The sequence below is a fragment of the Scyliorhinus torazame genome, chromosome 3 (genome assembly GCF_047496885.1).
Source record: "Scyliorhinus torazame isolate Kashiwa2021f chromosome 3, sScyTor2.1, whole genome shotgun sequence".
Taxonomy (NCBI): Eukaryota; Metazoa; Chordata; class Chondrichthyes; order Carcharhiniformes; family Scyliorhinidae; genus Scyliorhinus; species Scyliorhinus torazame.
The window spans coordinates 330,658,920-330,676,199 of NC_092709.1; the positions used below are offsets into that span (position 1 = coordinate 330,658,920).

Below are 17,280 nucleotides of genomic sequence, written 5' to 3' on the forward strand. Positions count from 1 at the left end.
GACTTGTGGCTTTCACTTCAAATGACTTGAGAAATTGGTAGGTGAAAATTTAGAACAAAACGCGAAAGTAGTTATTTTGCAGACAGCCTTGTAACTTCTCACCAGTGCTCCTCTCGGGTAACTTTTCATTATGTAATACCACCGAGTTTTAGTAATCCACACTGAATAGATAGACAAGAGAAACACCTAAAGTTATATTCGTACAGAAAAGCAAAGCACAAAGATCAAATACACATCTAACCTTGCAGTGCTCAGTAAGCTAAACCTACGATAATGTGAAGTGTTGTCTATACTTCAGTTTCCCATAACAAGACCAAAGGCATGCAAGAAATCCAAACTACCTGCAATATTTCATTTGTGCTGCCATGTCTAGTCTGAAAACCACTGCTGAGTTTTGGAGGCCATGCTCAGATAACGTATTGTTGCAATATTAAATACCAGTTTAGTCCTGGGAAGAAATTCCTAGCATGTAAAGTTATAACCCAGGCCTGATCACCTCTCAATAAATGTTCTATTTTGGAATAGCAATGAAACCTATAGCAATGTGGTCAATCCAGATTTTGCATTGTTGGCCAATCTTTTGCAATGCAATTTGTTTTGGCATTCCTGGGACAAAGAGGGGAAAAACACAGCAACACAAGACTGAAGTAACTGTAGAGGACAACAAGAGAGGACCAATGGGCTGATGTGTCATGGTGTCTATGGCCAAATATGACAATACTCACCATTCTGACTCACACATGAAGATACAGCACTTGGGCAAAGACATGAAGTTTGCAGTGCCACATGAAGCCACACTCAACTGTAAGTTGTTGCCTTTAGGAAGGCAGCAGTAAGGAAAGTACCTGAAGAAACCTTAAATAAAGTCCACTTGCTGTAATGGCGGCACCATTTATCATATTTCATCAATGCATTATCCAAATATTGCAGCTCATGTCACACTTAAAGATCTTTGCTCAAGTTAAAGTCCCACTGGAGGAATTGTTCATGGGCTTCATGGTTTTAATCACATCATTATCCGTTCACAAAACCACACAAATCCATTTATTTTATTCTATTGGTTCAGCAGTAATAAGACATTACCACAGAAAACTTATTTCTTTATTAGTGGCCAGATTAAGCAATTTAACACAAATGTTTCAGCACGAAGAAGGACTTATCAAGGAAATGCGTTATTTGCGCACATTAAAACCAAAGACTGAGACAATAAAAACCTCCCAAAGCATTACTGTAACAGTTTTGATGGTCACTATTAGTTATCAAATCTGCATATTTTTGCATCTGTTGCACTGACTGATTAACCTGGCACCTAATGGAACAAAGATCTATTTCAGCATGAACTGTTGAAATCTGCCCAAAATATAGACACATCGCATTTAAATGCCACAACTACTCTTGGAGATAAGATAGTTCAATGCTTAATCTCATATTGAATAGAAGTAAGCCTCAACTTATGATAGTTTAAGGACAAATATACAGGTGTAGATTAGTGGTGGAGGAGTGAGGGATAGTCGGTTGGTATCTCTGTGAATACAAGCTTACCTCTCTCCGCCTCGATGCCCAGCAGCTTTGTTTAATCTTCCACACCACAGCAGCCACCAACAGTAATGACAGAAAACAACTGCAAAACATGTTTTTGCAAAATAAACAGTCAACTTTGAGAAATATGTTCATACATATTACACTGGCAGGCAGTTTAATGTACTGAATTAGACATAGTCAGAAAAAAAAAGGAAATATCAGCTTAATTGACTTACATAGAAACTTGCAGAATTAGAACACGAGTAGGCCACTCAGCCTCTTGAGCCTGCTCTGACACCCTTACCTGGTCTGGCCTAGATGACACTCCAAGTCTACTTGCAGGGATGGGCATTAAATCTTGGCCCAGCCAGCAACACCCACATTTCATGAATATATAAGCTCATCATGACTCAATTCTGGCAGTAGCTGGCTGCCCCAAATGACTCATGTAGTCCTTTAGTGATTTGGTAACTGTGATAAAATGTGATATCTGAACTCCCTGCTATTACAAGCTTGCAATTAGTTTACGAAAAATGCGAGTTAATTGCTTTATCCTACGTTCATACTCTTATTGCTTCACTTCATGTCTTATTTTTGGCACTCAATAAGCTTTTCAACCTGAGTGGTACTCTGTAAATTAAGTGGACATCAAACAAATGCCATTCGGAGCAGGCAGATGAGTAGCCAAAACCTCCTCGTTCGCACTCACCAAGTACTATGCGGTTCATGACATTTTTGAACATGAAAGTTAAACCTTCTCATGCTTCTTTGAAAATACAATTGTCAAAGTTCTATTAATGGAGTGCAACCAAAGCACAGAATAAATATGGAATGTTTGTATGATTACGTGGAATTTCAATATGGTTCAGCAAACGTGGGAACTAAGGCACATAAGCTAACTGAAACAGAACCAGGGGACATTTTTCAAAGCAGAGAATAGTTAGACAAATCACACGCTTTGAGCCGAATGTACATCTTACAAGTCGCTGCAGCGTTTCAATGGAAAAGTAGGCTATTCGGCCCATCTTGTCTGCATCCGTTCTCTGAATGAGCAATTTACTTCAAGCGCCATTCCCCATAACACTGCATTTTGTTCCTTTCTAATCCCCTTTTGAATGCATCTCCACCATATTCTCAGGCAATGCATATTCTCAGGACATTGTGAGTTGTGACAGGGTATACGAATGCAAATCTCACGCTCTTTTCATTTCCACGGTCCTACTATTACTTTCTGAGGATGACATTGTTAACGTCAACACAACTTAGTGCCTTGCTTTTCTCCTAAAATATACAGTTAGGTCAGCCTGCACTTTATCTGTGTCCCCCGACAAATTAAAATAATGCTGTATTACAAATTGTAAGCAGGATGGTATCTTGTCTCGGTTTATGTTGTCTATGGGAAAGGACAAACAAAAATCTAGAGTAAGAATAATTAACTGAGAGAAAGTCAGCTTCAATGAAGTAGGAATGGATCTGGGCCAAATAAATTGGATCACCAAGGTTATTGCAACAGTCAAATCCCTCCCTTGTGGCATCACTAAGAAGGCCATGTGTAACAATGTTGGGGCTGGGTTTGGGACGGGGGGGGGGGGGGGGAGAAGAGGGGAGGAGGAAGAGAGAGAGAGAGAGAGAGAGAGAGAGACAGACCCAATCACCTCACTTTCACGTCACACACCATTCTCGCACGTGGGCGGCACGGTGGCTCAGTGGTTAGCACTGCAGCTTCATGGCACCGAGGACCCGGGTTCGATCCCAGCCCCGGGTCACTGTCCATACAGAGTTTGCACATTCTCCCCGTGCCTTCATGGGTCTCACCCCCACAACCCAAAAAGTTGTGCAGGTTGGGTCAATTGGCCATGCTAAATTGACCCTTAATTGGAAAAAAACATTGGGTACTTTGAATTTAAAAAAAACATCTGTCACATTTCTTACATCTTGCAATCCCCACCCATCATTATGGGAAGCCCATCACTAGGAATGAGCAATCTAGTTCCTAAAAATTTGTTCTTGGGATGTGGGCATCACTGGCTGGGCCAGTATTTGTTGCCCATCTCTATTTGCCCTTGAACTGAGCGGCTTGCTAGGCCATTTCAATGGGGGGGGCAATTAAGAGTCAACCACATCGCTGTATGGGTCTGGAGTCACATGTGGGCAAGACGGTAAGGATTAGGATGGTAGACCTCCTTCCTGAAGGACATTAGTGAACCAGATGGGTTTTTACAACAATCGGCAATGGTTTCATGCTCATCATTAGACTTTTAATTCCAGATTTTTACTGATTTCACAATTTGCCATGGTGGGATTCAAATCCAGGGCCCAGAGTATACCCCCGGGTCTCTGGATTATTAGCCAATGATAATATATGCCACTGCCTTCTGCTTCATCACCATAATCTGCTTCCATGGCAAAAACAATAGTGGGTTAATCCAGATCCAGAGATCTCAGGTATTTTCATAAGACATAGGAGCAGGATTAGGTCAGTTAGCCCTTCGAGTCTGCTCTGCCATTCGAGCATGGCTGATCCCATCATGGCCTTAATTCCACTGTCCTGCTATTCTCCATAACTCTTCAACCCATTATCAATTAAACATCTGTCCAACTCCTCCTCAGATTTGCTTACTGTCCCAACATCCACAGCACTCTGCAGTAGGGAATTCCATAGATCCTCAACTCAGTTTTAAATTTGCTACCTCTTATCCTAAGACTATGACCTCTTGTTCTAGAATGCCCCACAAGAGGAAGCATCTACTCCACATCTACTTATCATCTTGTGTACCTCAATTTGATCTCCCCTCATTCTTCTAAACGCAAGGGTATAGGCCTAAACTGTTCAATTTCTCTTCATAAGACAAACCTCATATCTTGGAATCAACCTAGTGAACCGCCTCCAATGCCAGCACATCTTTCCTCAAATAAGGGGACCAAAACTGTGCACAATACTCAAGATGTGGTCTCAATAATGCCTCCCCCCACAACCCCGGGCCTGTGGTTAACGTTCGGCTTCCTGAACAACTTTTGGAACAATCGGTGAATTTGGTCTCCACTGTTTCGGTTAAAATGTCGCTGGTAGTGCAGTGGTCATTACGTTCACCTCACACGCGACAGGTCCTGGTTCAAAACCGGCTGGAGCATTATTACGCATCGAAATTTGCAGATGAGTTATATGCTATGAGCGGCAAGGTAGCACAGTGGTTAGCACTGTTGCTTCACAGCACCAGGGTCCCAAGTGTGATTCCTGGTTTGGGTCACTGTGCGGAGTCTGCACGATATCCCCATGGCTGCGTGGGTTTCCTTCGGGTGCTCCGGTTTCCTCCCACAAGTCCCAAAAGATGTGCTGTTACGTAAATTGGACATTCTTAATTCCCCCTCAGTGTACCCGAACAGGCACCGGAGTGTTGTGATTAGGGGCTTTTCACAGTAACTTCATTACAGTGTTAATGTTAGCCTACTTATGATAATAATAAAGAGAACGATAACATAATTATACTTTATTCCTTTAGCTACAAATGCCAACATTCCATTCACTTTCTTTATTATCTGCTGTACCTGCATGCTCGTTTTATTTGACTCATGAACGAGTACTCCCAGATACCCCCCGCAATGGAGCATCCCAAAGTCTCTCCCCATTTAGATAATAAGTTGCCTGCCCATTTTTCTGACCAAAATGCATGACCTCACACTTACCCACGATGAACTCCATCTGCCACATTTTGGCCCACACTCCTAACCTATCTATAACCATTCAAAAGGTTTATTCCTCGTTGCAGCTTACTATACCACCTGTTTTTGTGTCGTCTGCAAATTTGGCAATAGAATAGGGCCCAAGGACCGAACCTTGTGGCACCCTGCTAGTAACATCTTGTCATCCAGAAACGGACCCATTTATCCCGACTCTGTCTTTTGTCCGTCAGCTAGTCTTCTATCTAAGCTAATAAATGACCCCTAATCCCATGCGATCTAACCTTGTGAACCTACTGTGCGGCATCTTATCAAACGCAGGGCACGTCCATAAAAATACTCCCAAGGCTTTCTGCAATGCAACCCATAAGCTAACGCATTCTAACCAATAATGCTTACACTATGTTATGATTAATGTACCTGAATGCCCCTAAAGTTGTCATCATTGTGATGACTGTCAAAATTGTTATACATTATATTTTATATCTGTTGCAGTAATGTTTTTAGAAGTCTGGGTTAAAGTATATATTTGTTGCTGTAATACTATTAAAGAACCTAGGTTATGATACCCAGACTGTGCGTCTGCTAAAGCTGTAATTAAGGAGTCGTAAAAGAGGTAATTATTGATTTTAACCACTTACTTGGTTACAGATAAAGGGCTAATGGAATCGTGCGGTGTTTGCTAGTGATTCCCTGATGATGCAATTAATGGGAGAAGCCAGGTCTGTCTGTAGTTTTACAGTCTGTTTTAGGATTTTAAGGTGAACAACAGTTTTGTCATATGCTGTGAGGTGAGTGCGTTGGATCTGCTGTTGAAAGGAACACTCTCCGAATGTCTCTGCACAGCTAAGCAAATAAACCCGTTTTATTAACTTTATTTATAAGTGACATTTGAACTATATTGGATTGCTTAATTGGAATAAGTAGCAGGTATAGATGATGAGTTAAGTTTTTTCTAGTATTTAAGAACTGTTTAACTGATAATTGCTAAGCTATTCTTCTTTGATCTTAAGGTGATTAATTCTGTATTTAAATTAAAGTTTGTTTTAAAATAAAAGATACCGATTGGTGAGAGTCATCGCCACCTTTCCTCACTTTAAATTTTTTTATATTTTTAATGTTTGGCGTTCTCGTCCGGAATCTTAACAAATGTTGGGGTCTGGTCTGCTATCCTAACATCTTATACTGATGAGTTGCAACAAGGCTACAGTAGCCTGCCTCCCAATGCTCATCTGAGAAAAAAATAAATTAGTTATTTCCCTTTGTCTCTTTGAAAACTGTGCGTCTCCAAGGACCAAGAGGTTAATATGTCTTCCGACAGGAAAGTCAGACAGATGTGAAGATAGACGTGAGCTTATTTTGCATCTACTATTTAGTTTTTGTGAAAGCATGCTTGATCAAGAGCAGAACACCCTGACATGGAGCAATGAGAAGCAGAAGGGATTTGCAAGAATAATGTACCACTGGAATGGCAATAGAATCCTCAAACCTGATCAAACGAGCCAAGAGAATTCCAGGACTACATCAGGAAAGACAATCTGAGCATTGAGCCATTGGAATGTGGTGACAGGCACAAGACAACCTTTGCTCAGGACTGCTTTGATCATTTTGAGATGTCCAATAACATTCAATCATGCACCACAAGATATTGCTAGGGACGTTTCTTTCCTTATTTTGCACTTTCACTCTCGAGGGGGAGAAAATCTGTAACTGTCACCTGACAAACTACAGACTGAAGTGGGTATGGACAGTTTTAAATGAAAACACTATTCTTTCAAAAGCCACACAGACTCAAAAGTAAATGAAAGCTGTTTGTCACAGCTGATGCCAAGCCAGTTCACTAAGTCCCATTTCTCTCCTGCACCTACTGAAAAATGACAGCTCTATTAAAAGTAAGAATTCTTTTGACGTCCCTGCCATAAAGCCTGAACCTGGAAGAACAGAAATCTCACTCTTCAGAGGTACTTCGCTTCAGTTCTGATACCTAGCGTATTTCATGAGATTTACTTGTGGAGAGCACCTTCTTGTGGACATGACTGGCGCTGAATGATAAAGCAACCTTTCTGCTTGAGATTTCATCTACATTTTTATTAGTTATGTAAACTCCTTCCTCTTCATCCTGAATTCAAATACATTCTCCCCTCTTCCCTCAGCAATATAAAAATCAGGATTTATTGCTTACTCTCGCTCATTTTTCTGAGCCTTTCACTATTGCCATATTCATTCCTTCAGATTTTCTACCTCCTACAGGCTCGAAACCTCAAACCAATTTCGGTGTACATTCTCAATATTTATAAATGGTGCAATGCTACAGAAGGACATCATTCTGAGCTCTGCTTAAAGTGCTGCAAGGACTCACAATCAGTGGAATCACTTAAATATGACAAGTGTCAGCTTTCCTTCTTGGCTGGACCAGCAAAGATCCCCAATTTTACATGTCTGCATTATTTCAGAATGTCAAACTTTCCAATCAGTCTGCAGAATAGTGACAAGTACATGGTACACTACAGTTGTGTCTCCCCTGTGTTTAACCTTTTGGTATCAGCCAGTCTATCCTGCTACAGCTTGACCTCAGCATTATTTTCCAGGCTATCGATCTAAGCAATTTTCAAAGATGGTGATGAAAATATTCACTGTAACTACACAAAGGCTTATCTGAAACTCTTCGAATTGCTTTGACCTCTTTTTGCTCGGCTAAAATAACTCAACAGGAGTTGAAGTTCTGACATCTTCACCTCATAAACATGTTCCTGCAACCCCCACCCCACATCACTACTGCAGCAGCTTAAAAACACTTGTGAGCCATTATCTTCATACATCATTCTGCTTCACAATCTCCAAATGACATACCACCTTGAACAATCTTCAGTACATTAGCTGTACATCACCAAAAGATTACTGTGATCTGTCTACCCACTCATTTGACGATAACTCAAGACTCGGGAATGGGGGATAGTCATAGTAGATTCTTACTTTATGATAAACATTTTGTGCATCATTGCAGAAAAAAATATACTATGGTAGTTTCCGCAGCTCTACAATATGCAAAACTAAACTCTTTGCTTGAAGTCACACCGACACTAAGCATAGAAAGCTTGTTGTAAGTTACTGTTTAGTTAGTCCTTGTTTTTTAAATTTATTTACAGGATGTGAGGGTCGCTGGTTAGGCCAGCATTTGTTGCACATCCCTCGTTACTCTTCAGAAGGTTGTGGTGAGTTGCCTTCTTGAACCACTGCAGTCCGTCAGGTGTAGGCACACCCACTATGCTGTTAGGGAGGGAGTTCCAGGACGTTACCCCAGCGACAGTGAAGGAACGGTGATATATACAATGGTGAAGGACAGATCGGAAGCGTTCAAGTCAGACGTCCCTGACCTATACAAGAAATCCAGGTGCGACCTCCGCAAAGCCATCCGAGATGCCAAGAGAGAATATCAAACCAAGCTAGAATCACAGACAGACTCTCGGCAGTTGCGGCAAGGACTAAACAACATTGCGGGTTACAAAGCGAAGCCACGCAGTATCTCCGGCAGCAGTACACCCCTCCCCGATGAACTCAATGCATTCTATGCTCGGTTCGAGCAGGAAACCAACAATCCGCTGTCGAGTGCCCCAGCAGCCCATAACTCACCCATACCCACCATCACAGCTTCCCAAGTCAGATCGGCCTTCCTGAAAGTGAACCCTCGGAAGGCGACGGGCCCGGACGGGATCCCTGGTCGCACACTCAGAGCCTGCGCAGACCAGCTGGCAGAGATGTTCGCGGACATCTTTAACCTGTCCCTACTCCACTCCGCGATCCCCACCTGCTTCAAGAAGACCACCATCATACCATTGCCAAAGAAGAACCAGGCAACGTGCCTCAATGACTACCGTCCGGTGGCCCTGACTTCAGTCGTAATGAAGTGCTTCGAGAGGTTGGTCATGAAGGCATCACCTCGGACTTCCGGTTGCGACCATGCCTGAATAGGTCGCAAGTTCGGCAGCTCCCGCCGGGAACGGACTTTAGGGCTCTCTAGAGGGGCCCCAACGGCACTTGTTCGACGGCTTCCAGTGTGGGAAGGTGACAGCAAGGTCCCCCCGACAGTGGACCAGGAGTGGCGTGGTGAAAAAAGGGTTCTTGGAGCAGCGAAAAGTGAGAGGGAGAAAAAGCAAGATGGCGGCAGGTGGAGACCAAGCAGCATGGGCGCAGTGGTCGCAGGAGCAGCAGGAGTTTATTAAACACTGCTTTGAGGAGCTGAAGACAGAAATGTTGGCGCCAATGAAGGTGGCGATTGAGAAGCTAGTGGAGACCCAGAGGGCCCAGGGGGCGGCAATCCGGGAGGTGCGGCAGAAAGCCTCGGAGAACGAGGATGAGATCTTGGGCCTGGCGGTGAAGGTGGAGGCACACGAGGCGCTGCACAAGAGGTGGGCGGAAAGATTTGAGGACCTGGAGAAGAGGAGGAGGAAGAATCTTCGGATTCTGGGTCTCCCTGAAGGAGTTGAGGGGCCCGGTACCGGGGCATATGTGGGCACGATGCTCAATTCGCTGATGGGTGCGGGAGCCTTCCCGAGCACCCTGGAGCTAGATGGGGCTCATCGGGTCCTGGCAAGGAGACCCAAGGCCAACGAGCCGCCAAGGGCTGTAGTGGTGAGGTTCCACCGCTTTATGGATAGAGAGTGTGTCTTGAGATGAGCCAAGAAAGAGCGGAGCAGCAGTTGGGAGAACACGGAGATCCGAATCTACCAGGACTGGAGTGCAGAGGTGACCAAGAAGAGAGCTGGCTTTAATCGGGCCAAGGCGGTGCTCCATCGGAAGGGGGTGAAGTTCGGTAAGCTGCAGCCAGCGCGATTGTGGGTCACATTCCAGGATCGGCACCACTATTTCGAAAAGCCTGAGGAGGCTTGGAGCTTTATACAGACTGAAAAGTTGGACTCAAATTGAGGGTCTGTGGTTGTGGGGGGGGATGTCTGCTGTATATATGGTTTTAACTACGTCTAGGGAATGTTCCCTTGGTTGGGTGCTGGATGGGGATGGATGAAAGGGTTTGATGGGGAGACTGTGGGAGAGTGTGGGCGCCGGTGTTGGAGGGAGGGGAGGCCTGGGGATGGGGGAATTGTGATAAGGCCGCAAAAGGAGCTGCGCCAGAGGGGGCAGGGCCGGCTCAGGAAAGCGCGGGCTTTTTCCCGCACTAGGGAAGGACGGCGGTGGGGGTCGGAGGAGCGCACACTGACTGCTAGGGAGGAGGGGGAGGGAGGATTTCCACACTGGGGGGGTCGATGGGAAGGCGGGAGAGGCCGGGGTCAGCAGACTTACGGGAGTGTTATGGGGGGAGCAAAAGAGCTAGATATGGATCTAGCGTGGGGGGGAGGGGGAGGGGGGGGGGGATAGGGTTGGTGCTGCATTGGTCAATGGGGAACTGGAAATAGGAGAGGTGGTTGGGGCGGGGGTCCGCCGTCTGGGGGACTGGAGGGTTCGGGAGGCGCGGGCACGTGACTGGCCTAGAAAAGGGCCGGTTAAGAGGGCCCGAGTGTTCGCGCACTTAAAGGGACTGATGGCAGACGTGGTCATGCTTCAGGAGACACATTTGAAGGTGGCAGACCAGGTCAGGTTGAGAAAGGGATGGGGAGGACAGGTATTCCATTCGGGGCTGGATGCGAAGATAAGAGGGGTTGCAATACTGGTGGGGAAGGAGGTGTCGTTTGAGGCCAAGAATATTGTAGTGGATAATGGAGGTCGATACGTTATGGTGAGCGGTAGGTTGCAGGGGGTGTGGGTGGTACTGGTAAACGTATACACCCCGAACTGGGATGATGCCGGTTTTATGAAGCGCATGCTGGGTCGGATTCCGGACCTGGAGGCAGGAAGCTTGATAATGGGGAGGGGGGGATTTCAACACTGTGCTGGATCCAGCATTAGATCGCTCCAGATCCAAGACGGGGAAGAGGCCAGCTGCGGCCAAGGTGCTTAGGGGGTTTATGGACCAGATGGGGGGAGTGGATCCATGGAGGTTTGCTAGGCCCCTGGCCAGGGAATTCTCATTCTTTTCCCATGTACACAGAGCCTACTCCCGGATAGTTTTTTTTCTTTTGAGTAGGGCGCTAATCCCGAAAGTGGAAGAAACGGAGTATTTGGCCATAGCCATCTCGGACCACGCCCCGCACTGGGTGGAGCTGGAGTTAGGAGAGGAGAGGGACCAGCACCCGCTGTGGCGTCTTGATGTGGGATTACTGGCGGATGAGGTGGTGTGCGGGAGTGCATTGAGAGATACTTGGAAGGCCAATGACAACAGAGGGGTGCAGGTGGGGGTAGTCTGGGAGGCGTTGAAGGCGGTGGTCAGGGGAGAGTTAATCTTCATTAGGGCCCACAGGGAGAAGGGAGAGGGCAGGGAGAGGGAGAGGTTGGTGGGGGAGATCTTAAGGGTGGACAGGAGATATGCAGAGGCCCCAGAGGAGGGACTGCTTATGGAGCGGCGAAGCCTCCAGTCAGAGTTTGACCTGTTGACCACAGGGAAAGCAGAGGCACAGTGGAGGAAAGCACAGGGGGCGACGTACGAGTATGGGGAGAAGGCGAGCCGGATGCTGGCACACCAGCTCCGTAAGAGGGTGGCAGCGAGGGAGATAGGTGCAGTTAAGGATAGCAGGGGGAATACGGTGCGGAGTGCGGTGAGGGTAAATGAGCTATTTAAGGACTTCTATGAGGAGCTGTACAGATCTGAGCCCCCAGCGGGGGAAGAGGGGATGCAACGATTTTTGGATCAACTGAGGTTCCCGAGGGTGGAGGAGCAGGAGGTGGCTGATTTAGGGGCGCCAATTGGGTTGGAGGAGCTGGTTAAAGGATTGGGGAACATGCAGGCGGGGAAGGCCCCGGGGCCAGGTGGGTTCCCGGTCGAGTTTTATAGGAAATATGTGGACCTGCTAGGCCGTTATTAGTGAGGACTTTCAATGAGGCAAGGGAGAGGGGGACCCTGCCCCCGACAATGTCCGGGGCGCTGATCTCGCTGATTCTGAAGCGGGAGAAGGACCCACTGCAATGTGGGTCATATAGACCGACCTTGCTCCTTAATGTGGATGCTAAGTTGCTGGCAAAAGTGCTGGCTACGAGAATTGAGGACCGTGTCCCTGGGGTGATTCATGAGGACCAGACGGGATTTGTAAAGGGCAGGCAGCTAAACACTAATGTGCGGAGGCTCCTCAACGTGATTATGATGCCATCGGTGGAGGGAGAGGTGGAGGTAGTGGCAGCTATGGACGCGGACAAGGCCTTCGACCGGGTGGAGTGGGAATATCTGTGGGAAGTGTTGCGGAGGTTTGGGGAGGGGTTTATCAGTTGGGTCAGGCTCCTATATAGAGCCCCGGTGGAGAGTGTGGCTACGAATCGGCGGAGGTCGGAGTACTTTCGGCTGTACCTAGGGACGAGGCAGGGGTGCCCCCTGTCCCCCTTGTTGTTTGCATTGGCAATTGAGCCTTTGGCCATGGCACTAAGGGAGTCCAGGAAATGGAGGGGGTTGGTCCGAGGGGGAGAGGAACATTGGGTGTCGCTGTATGCGGATGTCCTGTTGCTGTATGTGGCAGATCCAGTGGAGGTCATGCGGATCCTAAGGGAGTTTGGGGACTTCTCGGGCTATAAGCTCAACGTAGGGAAAAGTGAGCCCTTTGTGGTGCATCCAGGGGACCAGGGAAGGGGGATAGACGACCTACCATTGAAGGTGGCGGAAAGGAGCTTTTGGTACTTGGGGATCCAGATGGCTGGGAGCTGGGGGGCCCTGCACAAGCTCAATTTGACGCGGTTGGTGGAGCAGATGGAGGAGGATTTCAAAAACACGAAACTCATGAAAATCCTACCTACCCGTTTGAGAGAGTGGGATGTACTGCCACTCTCGCTAGCGGGCAGGGTACAGTCGGTTCAAATGATGGTCCTCCTGAGGTTTTTCTTTGTGTTCCAGTGCCTTCCCATTATGATTCCCAAGGCCTTTTTCAAACGGGTAGGTAGGATTTTCATGAGTTTCGTGTGGGCAAATAAGACCCCGAGGGTAAAGAGGGTGTTTCTGGAGCGTAGCAGGGACAGGGAGGGCTGGCACTGCTGAATCTGTGCGGCTACTATTGGGCAGCCAACGTGGCGATGATCCGTAAGTGAGTAATAGAGGGAGAGGGGGCGGCGTGGAAGAGGTTGGCGATGGCGTCCTGCAGGGGCACAAGCCTGAGGGCGCTGGTGACGGCACCGCTGCCGCTCTTGCCGACATGGTACACCACGAGTCTGGTGGTGGCGGCAACGTTGAAGATCTGGGGGCAGTGGAGACGGCATAGAGGCGAGATGGGACCCTCGGTTTGGTCCCCGATTCAGGAGAACCATCGGTTCGTCCCGGGAGGGATGGATGGGGGGTTTCGGAGCTGGCATCGGGCAGGGATCAGAGGAATGGGGGATCTGTTTATAGATGGGACGTTTGCGAGCCTAGGGGCGCTGGAGGAGAAGTTTGGGCTACCCCCGGGAAATGCGTTCAGGTATATGCAGGTGAGGGCGTTTGTGAGGCAGCAGGTGAGGGAATTCCCGTTGCTCCCGGCACAGAGGATTCAGGACAGGGTGATTTCGGGTGTATGGGTCGGAGAAGGCAAGGTTTCAGCAATCTATCAAGAGATGAAAGAAGAGGAGGCAGCTTCGGTAGAGGAGCTAAAGGTCAAGTGGGAGGAGGAGCTTGGGGAGGAGATTGATGAGGGTCTGGGGGCTGATGCCCTGAGTAGGGTTAACTCTTCCTCTTGTGCCAGGCTCAGCTTAATACAATTTAATGTTACTCACAGAGCGCATATGACAGGGGCGAGGTTGAGTAGGTTCTTTGGGATGGAGAACAGATGTGGGAAGTGCTCGGGAAGCCCGGCGAATCACGTCCACATGTTCTGGTCGTGCCCGGCACTGGATGGGTTCTGAAGGGGTTTCACGAGGACTATGTCCAAGTTGGTGAAAGTCCAGGTCAAGCCGAGCTGGGGATTGGCATTATTTGGGATAACGGACGAACCGGGAGCGCAGGAGGCGAAAGAGGCCGGTATTCTGGCCTTTGCGTCCCTGGTAGCCCGGCGGAGGATCTTGCTATTATGGAAAGACGCGAAGCCCCCCAGTGTGGAAGCCTGGATAAATGACATGACAGGGTTCATTAAGCTGGAGAGGATAAAGTTTGCCTTGAGGGTCTGTGCAGGGGTTCTTCAGGCGGTGGCAACCGTTCCTAGACTATCTCGCGGAGCGCTAGGAGGAGGTCAGCAGCAGCAGCAACCCGGGGGGGGGGGGGGGGGGTGTCTCAGTCGGGGGGGTATTTGGGTGGGTTACCCAAGGGTACTTTTGAATGGCATATGCGGGGGTTAATATATGCGGGAGAAACCCAATGTAAAAGTAGTTTATTATTTTTGATTGGTGTGTTTGTGTTCCTTCTTTTTGTTATGGGGGGGGGTTTGTTTGTTAAAAATTTCTGTTGGAAAAATTTGAATAACATTTTTTTTTTATAAAAATGAAGACATCACCACCATACTCCCAGAACGCCTTGATCCACTGCAATTCGCATACCGCCGCAACCGGTCCACAGCAGGCGCCATTTCCCTCGCCCTACACTCAACCCAAGAGCATCTCGACAACAAGGACTCCTACATCAGACTCCTATTTATTGACTACAGCTCCGCCTTCAATACTATAATCCCAGCCAAGCTCATATCAAAGCTCCAAAACCTAGGACTTGGCTCCTCACTCTGCAACTGGATCCTCGACTTTCTGACCAACAGACCACAATCAGTCAGAATGAACAACAACACCTCCTCTACAATAGTCCTCAACACCGGCGCCCCACAAGGCTGCGTACTTAGCCCCTTACCCTGCTCCCTACACAAAAAAATTTGGTCCAACTCCATCTACAAGTTTGCTGACGATGCAACCATAGTGGGCCAGATCTCCAATAACGATGAGTCAGAATACAGGAAGTAGGTAGAGAATCTAGTGGAGTGGTGCAGCGACAACAATCTCTCCCTCAATGCCAGCAAGACTAAAGAACTGGTCATTGACTTCAGGAATCAAAGTACTGCACATACCCCTGTCAGCATCAATGGGGCCGAGATGGAGATGGTGAGCAGTTTCAAATTCCTAGGGGTGCACATCTCCAAAAATCTGTCCTGGTCCACCCACGCCGACGCTACCACCAAGAAAGCACAACAGCGCCTTATTTCCTCAGGAAACTAAGGAAACTCGACATGTCCACATTAACTCTTACCAGCATTTACAGATGCACCATAGAAAGCATCTTATCCGGCTGCATCACAGCCTGGTATGGCAATTGCCCCGCCCAGGTCCACAAGGATCTTCAGAGAGTCGTGAACACCGCCCAGTCCATCACACGAACCTGCCTCCCATCCATTGACTCCATCTACACCTCCCGCTGCCTGGGGAAAGCGGGCAGTATAATCAAAGTGCCCTCCCACCCGGCTTACTCACTCTTCCAACTTCTTCCATCAGGCAGGAGATACAGAAGTCTGAGAACACGCACGAACAGACTCAAAAACAGCTTCGTCCCCGCTGTTACCAGACTCCGAAATGACCCTCTAATGGATTGACCTCATTAACACTACACCCGTGTGCTTCATCCGATGCCGGGGTGCTTATGTAGTTTCATTGTGTACCTTCAGTTGCCCTACTACGTATTTTATTTTATTTCCTTTTTATTTCATGTACGTAATGATCTGTTGAGCTGCTCGCAGAAAAATACTCTTCACTGTACCTCGGTACACGTCACAATAAACAAATCCAATCCAATATTTCCAAGTCAGGGTGGTGAGTGACTTGGAGGGAACCTCCCGGATATCTGCTGCTCTTGGTTTCTCTATGGTAGTGGTCATGGGTTTGGAAGGTGCTGTAGAAGGAACCTTGGTGAGTTAATGCAGTGCATCCTGTGGATGGTACACAAGGCTGTTCATTGGTGGTGGAGGGTTTGAATGTTTGTGAAAGGAAGGGCAATCAAGCGGGCTGCTGTGTCCTAGATGGTGTTGAGCTTCTCGAGTGTTGTTGGAGCTGCACTCATCCAGGCAAGTGGAGAGTATTCCATTACACTCCTGACTTCTAGCTTGTAGATGGTGGACAGGCTTTGAGGGGTCAGGAGGTCAGTTGCTCGCCGTAGGATTCCTTGCCTTTGACCTGCCCTGGTATCCACAGTATTAATGTGGCTAGTCCAGTTCAGTTTTTGCGAATGGTAACCCCCAGGAGGTTGATTGTGGGCGATTCTTAATAATAATAATGATCTTTATTGTCACAAATAGGTTTACATTAACACTGCAATGAAGACTGAAAAGCCCATAGTCACCACATTCCACGCCTGTTCGGGTACACGGAGGGAGAAGTTCAAAACATCCAAATTACGTCAAATTACATATTTTTCGGGACTTGTGGGAGGAAACTAGAGCAGCCAAAGGAAATCATGGCAGACACAGGGAGAACATGCAGACGCCGCACAGTGCTAAACACTGTGCTACCGTGCCACCCAATTCAGCGATGGTAACGGCATGGAATGTCATGAGGCTATGGTTAGATCCTCTCTTGTAGGAGGTAGTCACTACCTGGCACTTGTGTGACTCAAATGTAACTTGCCACCTGTCAGCCCAAGGCTGGATATTGTCCAGGTCTTGCTGCATTTGGACATGGACTGCTTCAGTATCTGAGAAGTCGCGAATGGTGCTGAACATTGTGCAGTCAACTGCAAAGATCTCCACTTCTGACCTTATGATGGAAGGCAGGTCATTGGTGAAGCAGCTGAAGATGGTTGGGCTCAGGACACTACCCTGAGGTACTTCTGCAGTGATATCCTGGAGCTGAGATGGTTGACCTCCAACAACCACAACAATCGTCCTTTGTGCCAGGTATGAATTCAACCAGCCGAGAGTTTTCCCCAATTCCCAGCTAGGGCTCCTTAATGCCATATTCGGTCAAATGCAGCCTTGGCGTCAAGGGCTGTCACTCTCACCTCACCTCTGGCATTCAGCTCTTTTGTCCATGTTTGAACCAAAGCTGTAATGAGGTCAGGAGCTGAGTGACCCTAGCAGAACCCAAATTGAGCATCCATGAGCAGGTTATTGTCGAGTC

General features: G+C 47.6%; 1 protein-coding gene across 1 annotated transcript in view; it reads right to left on the reverse strand.

Annotated features, from left to right (window-relative positions):
* The window catches only part of atrn (attractin), a 471,138-nt gene that overhangs the window by 146,426 nt on the left and 307,432 nt on the right, over positions 1 to 17,280 (reverse strand). The window contains exon 26 of the mRNA XM_072497666.1: positions 1,543 to 1,621. Within this exon, the coding sequence (XP_072353767.1) occupies positions 1,543 to 1,621 (79 nt within the window). The remainder of the gene's footprint in view (positions 1 to 1,542; positions 1,622 to 17,280) is intronic.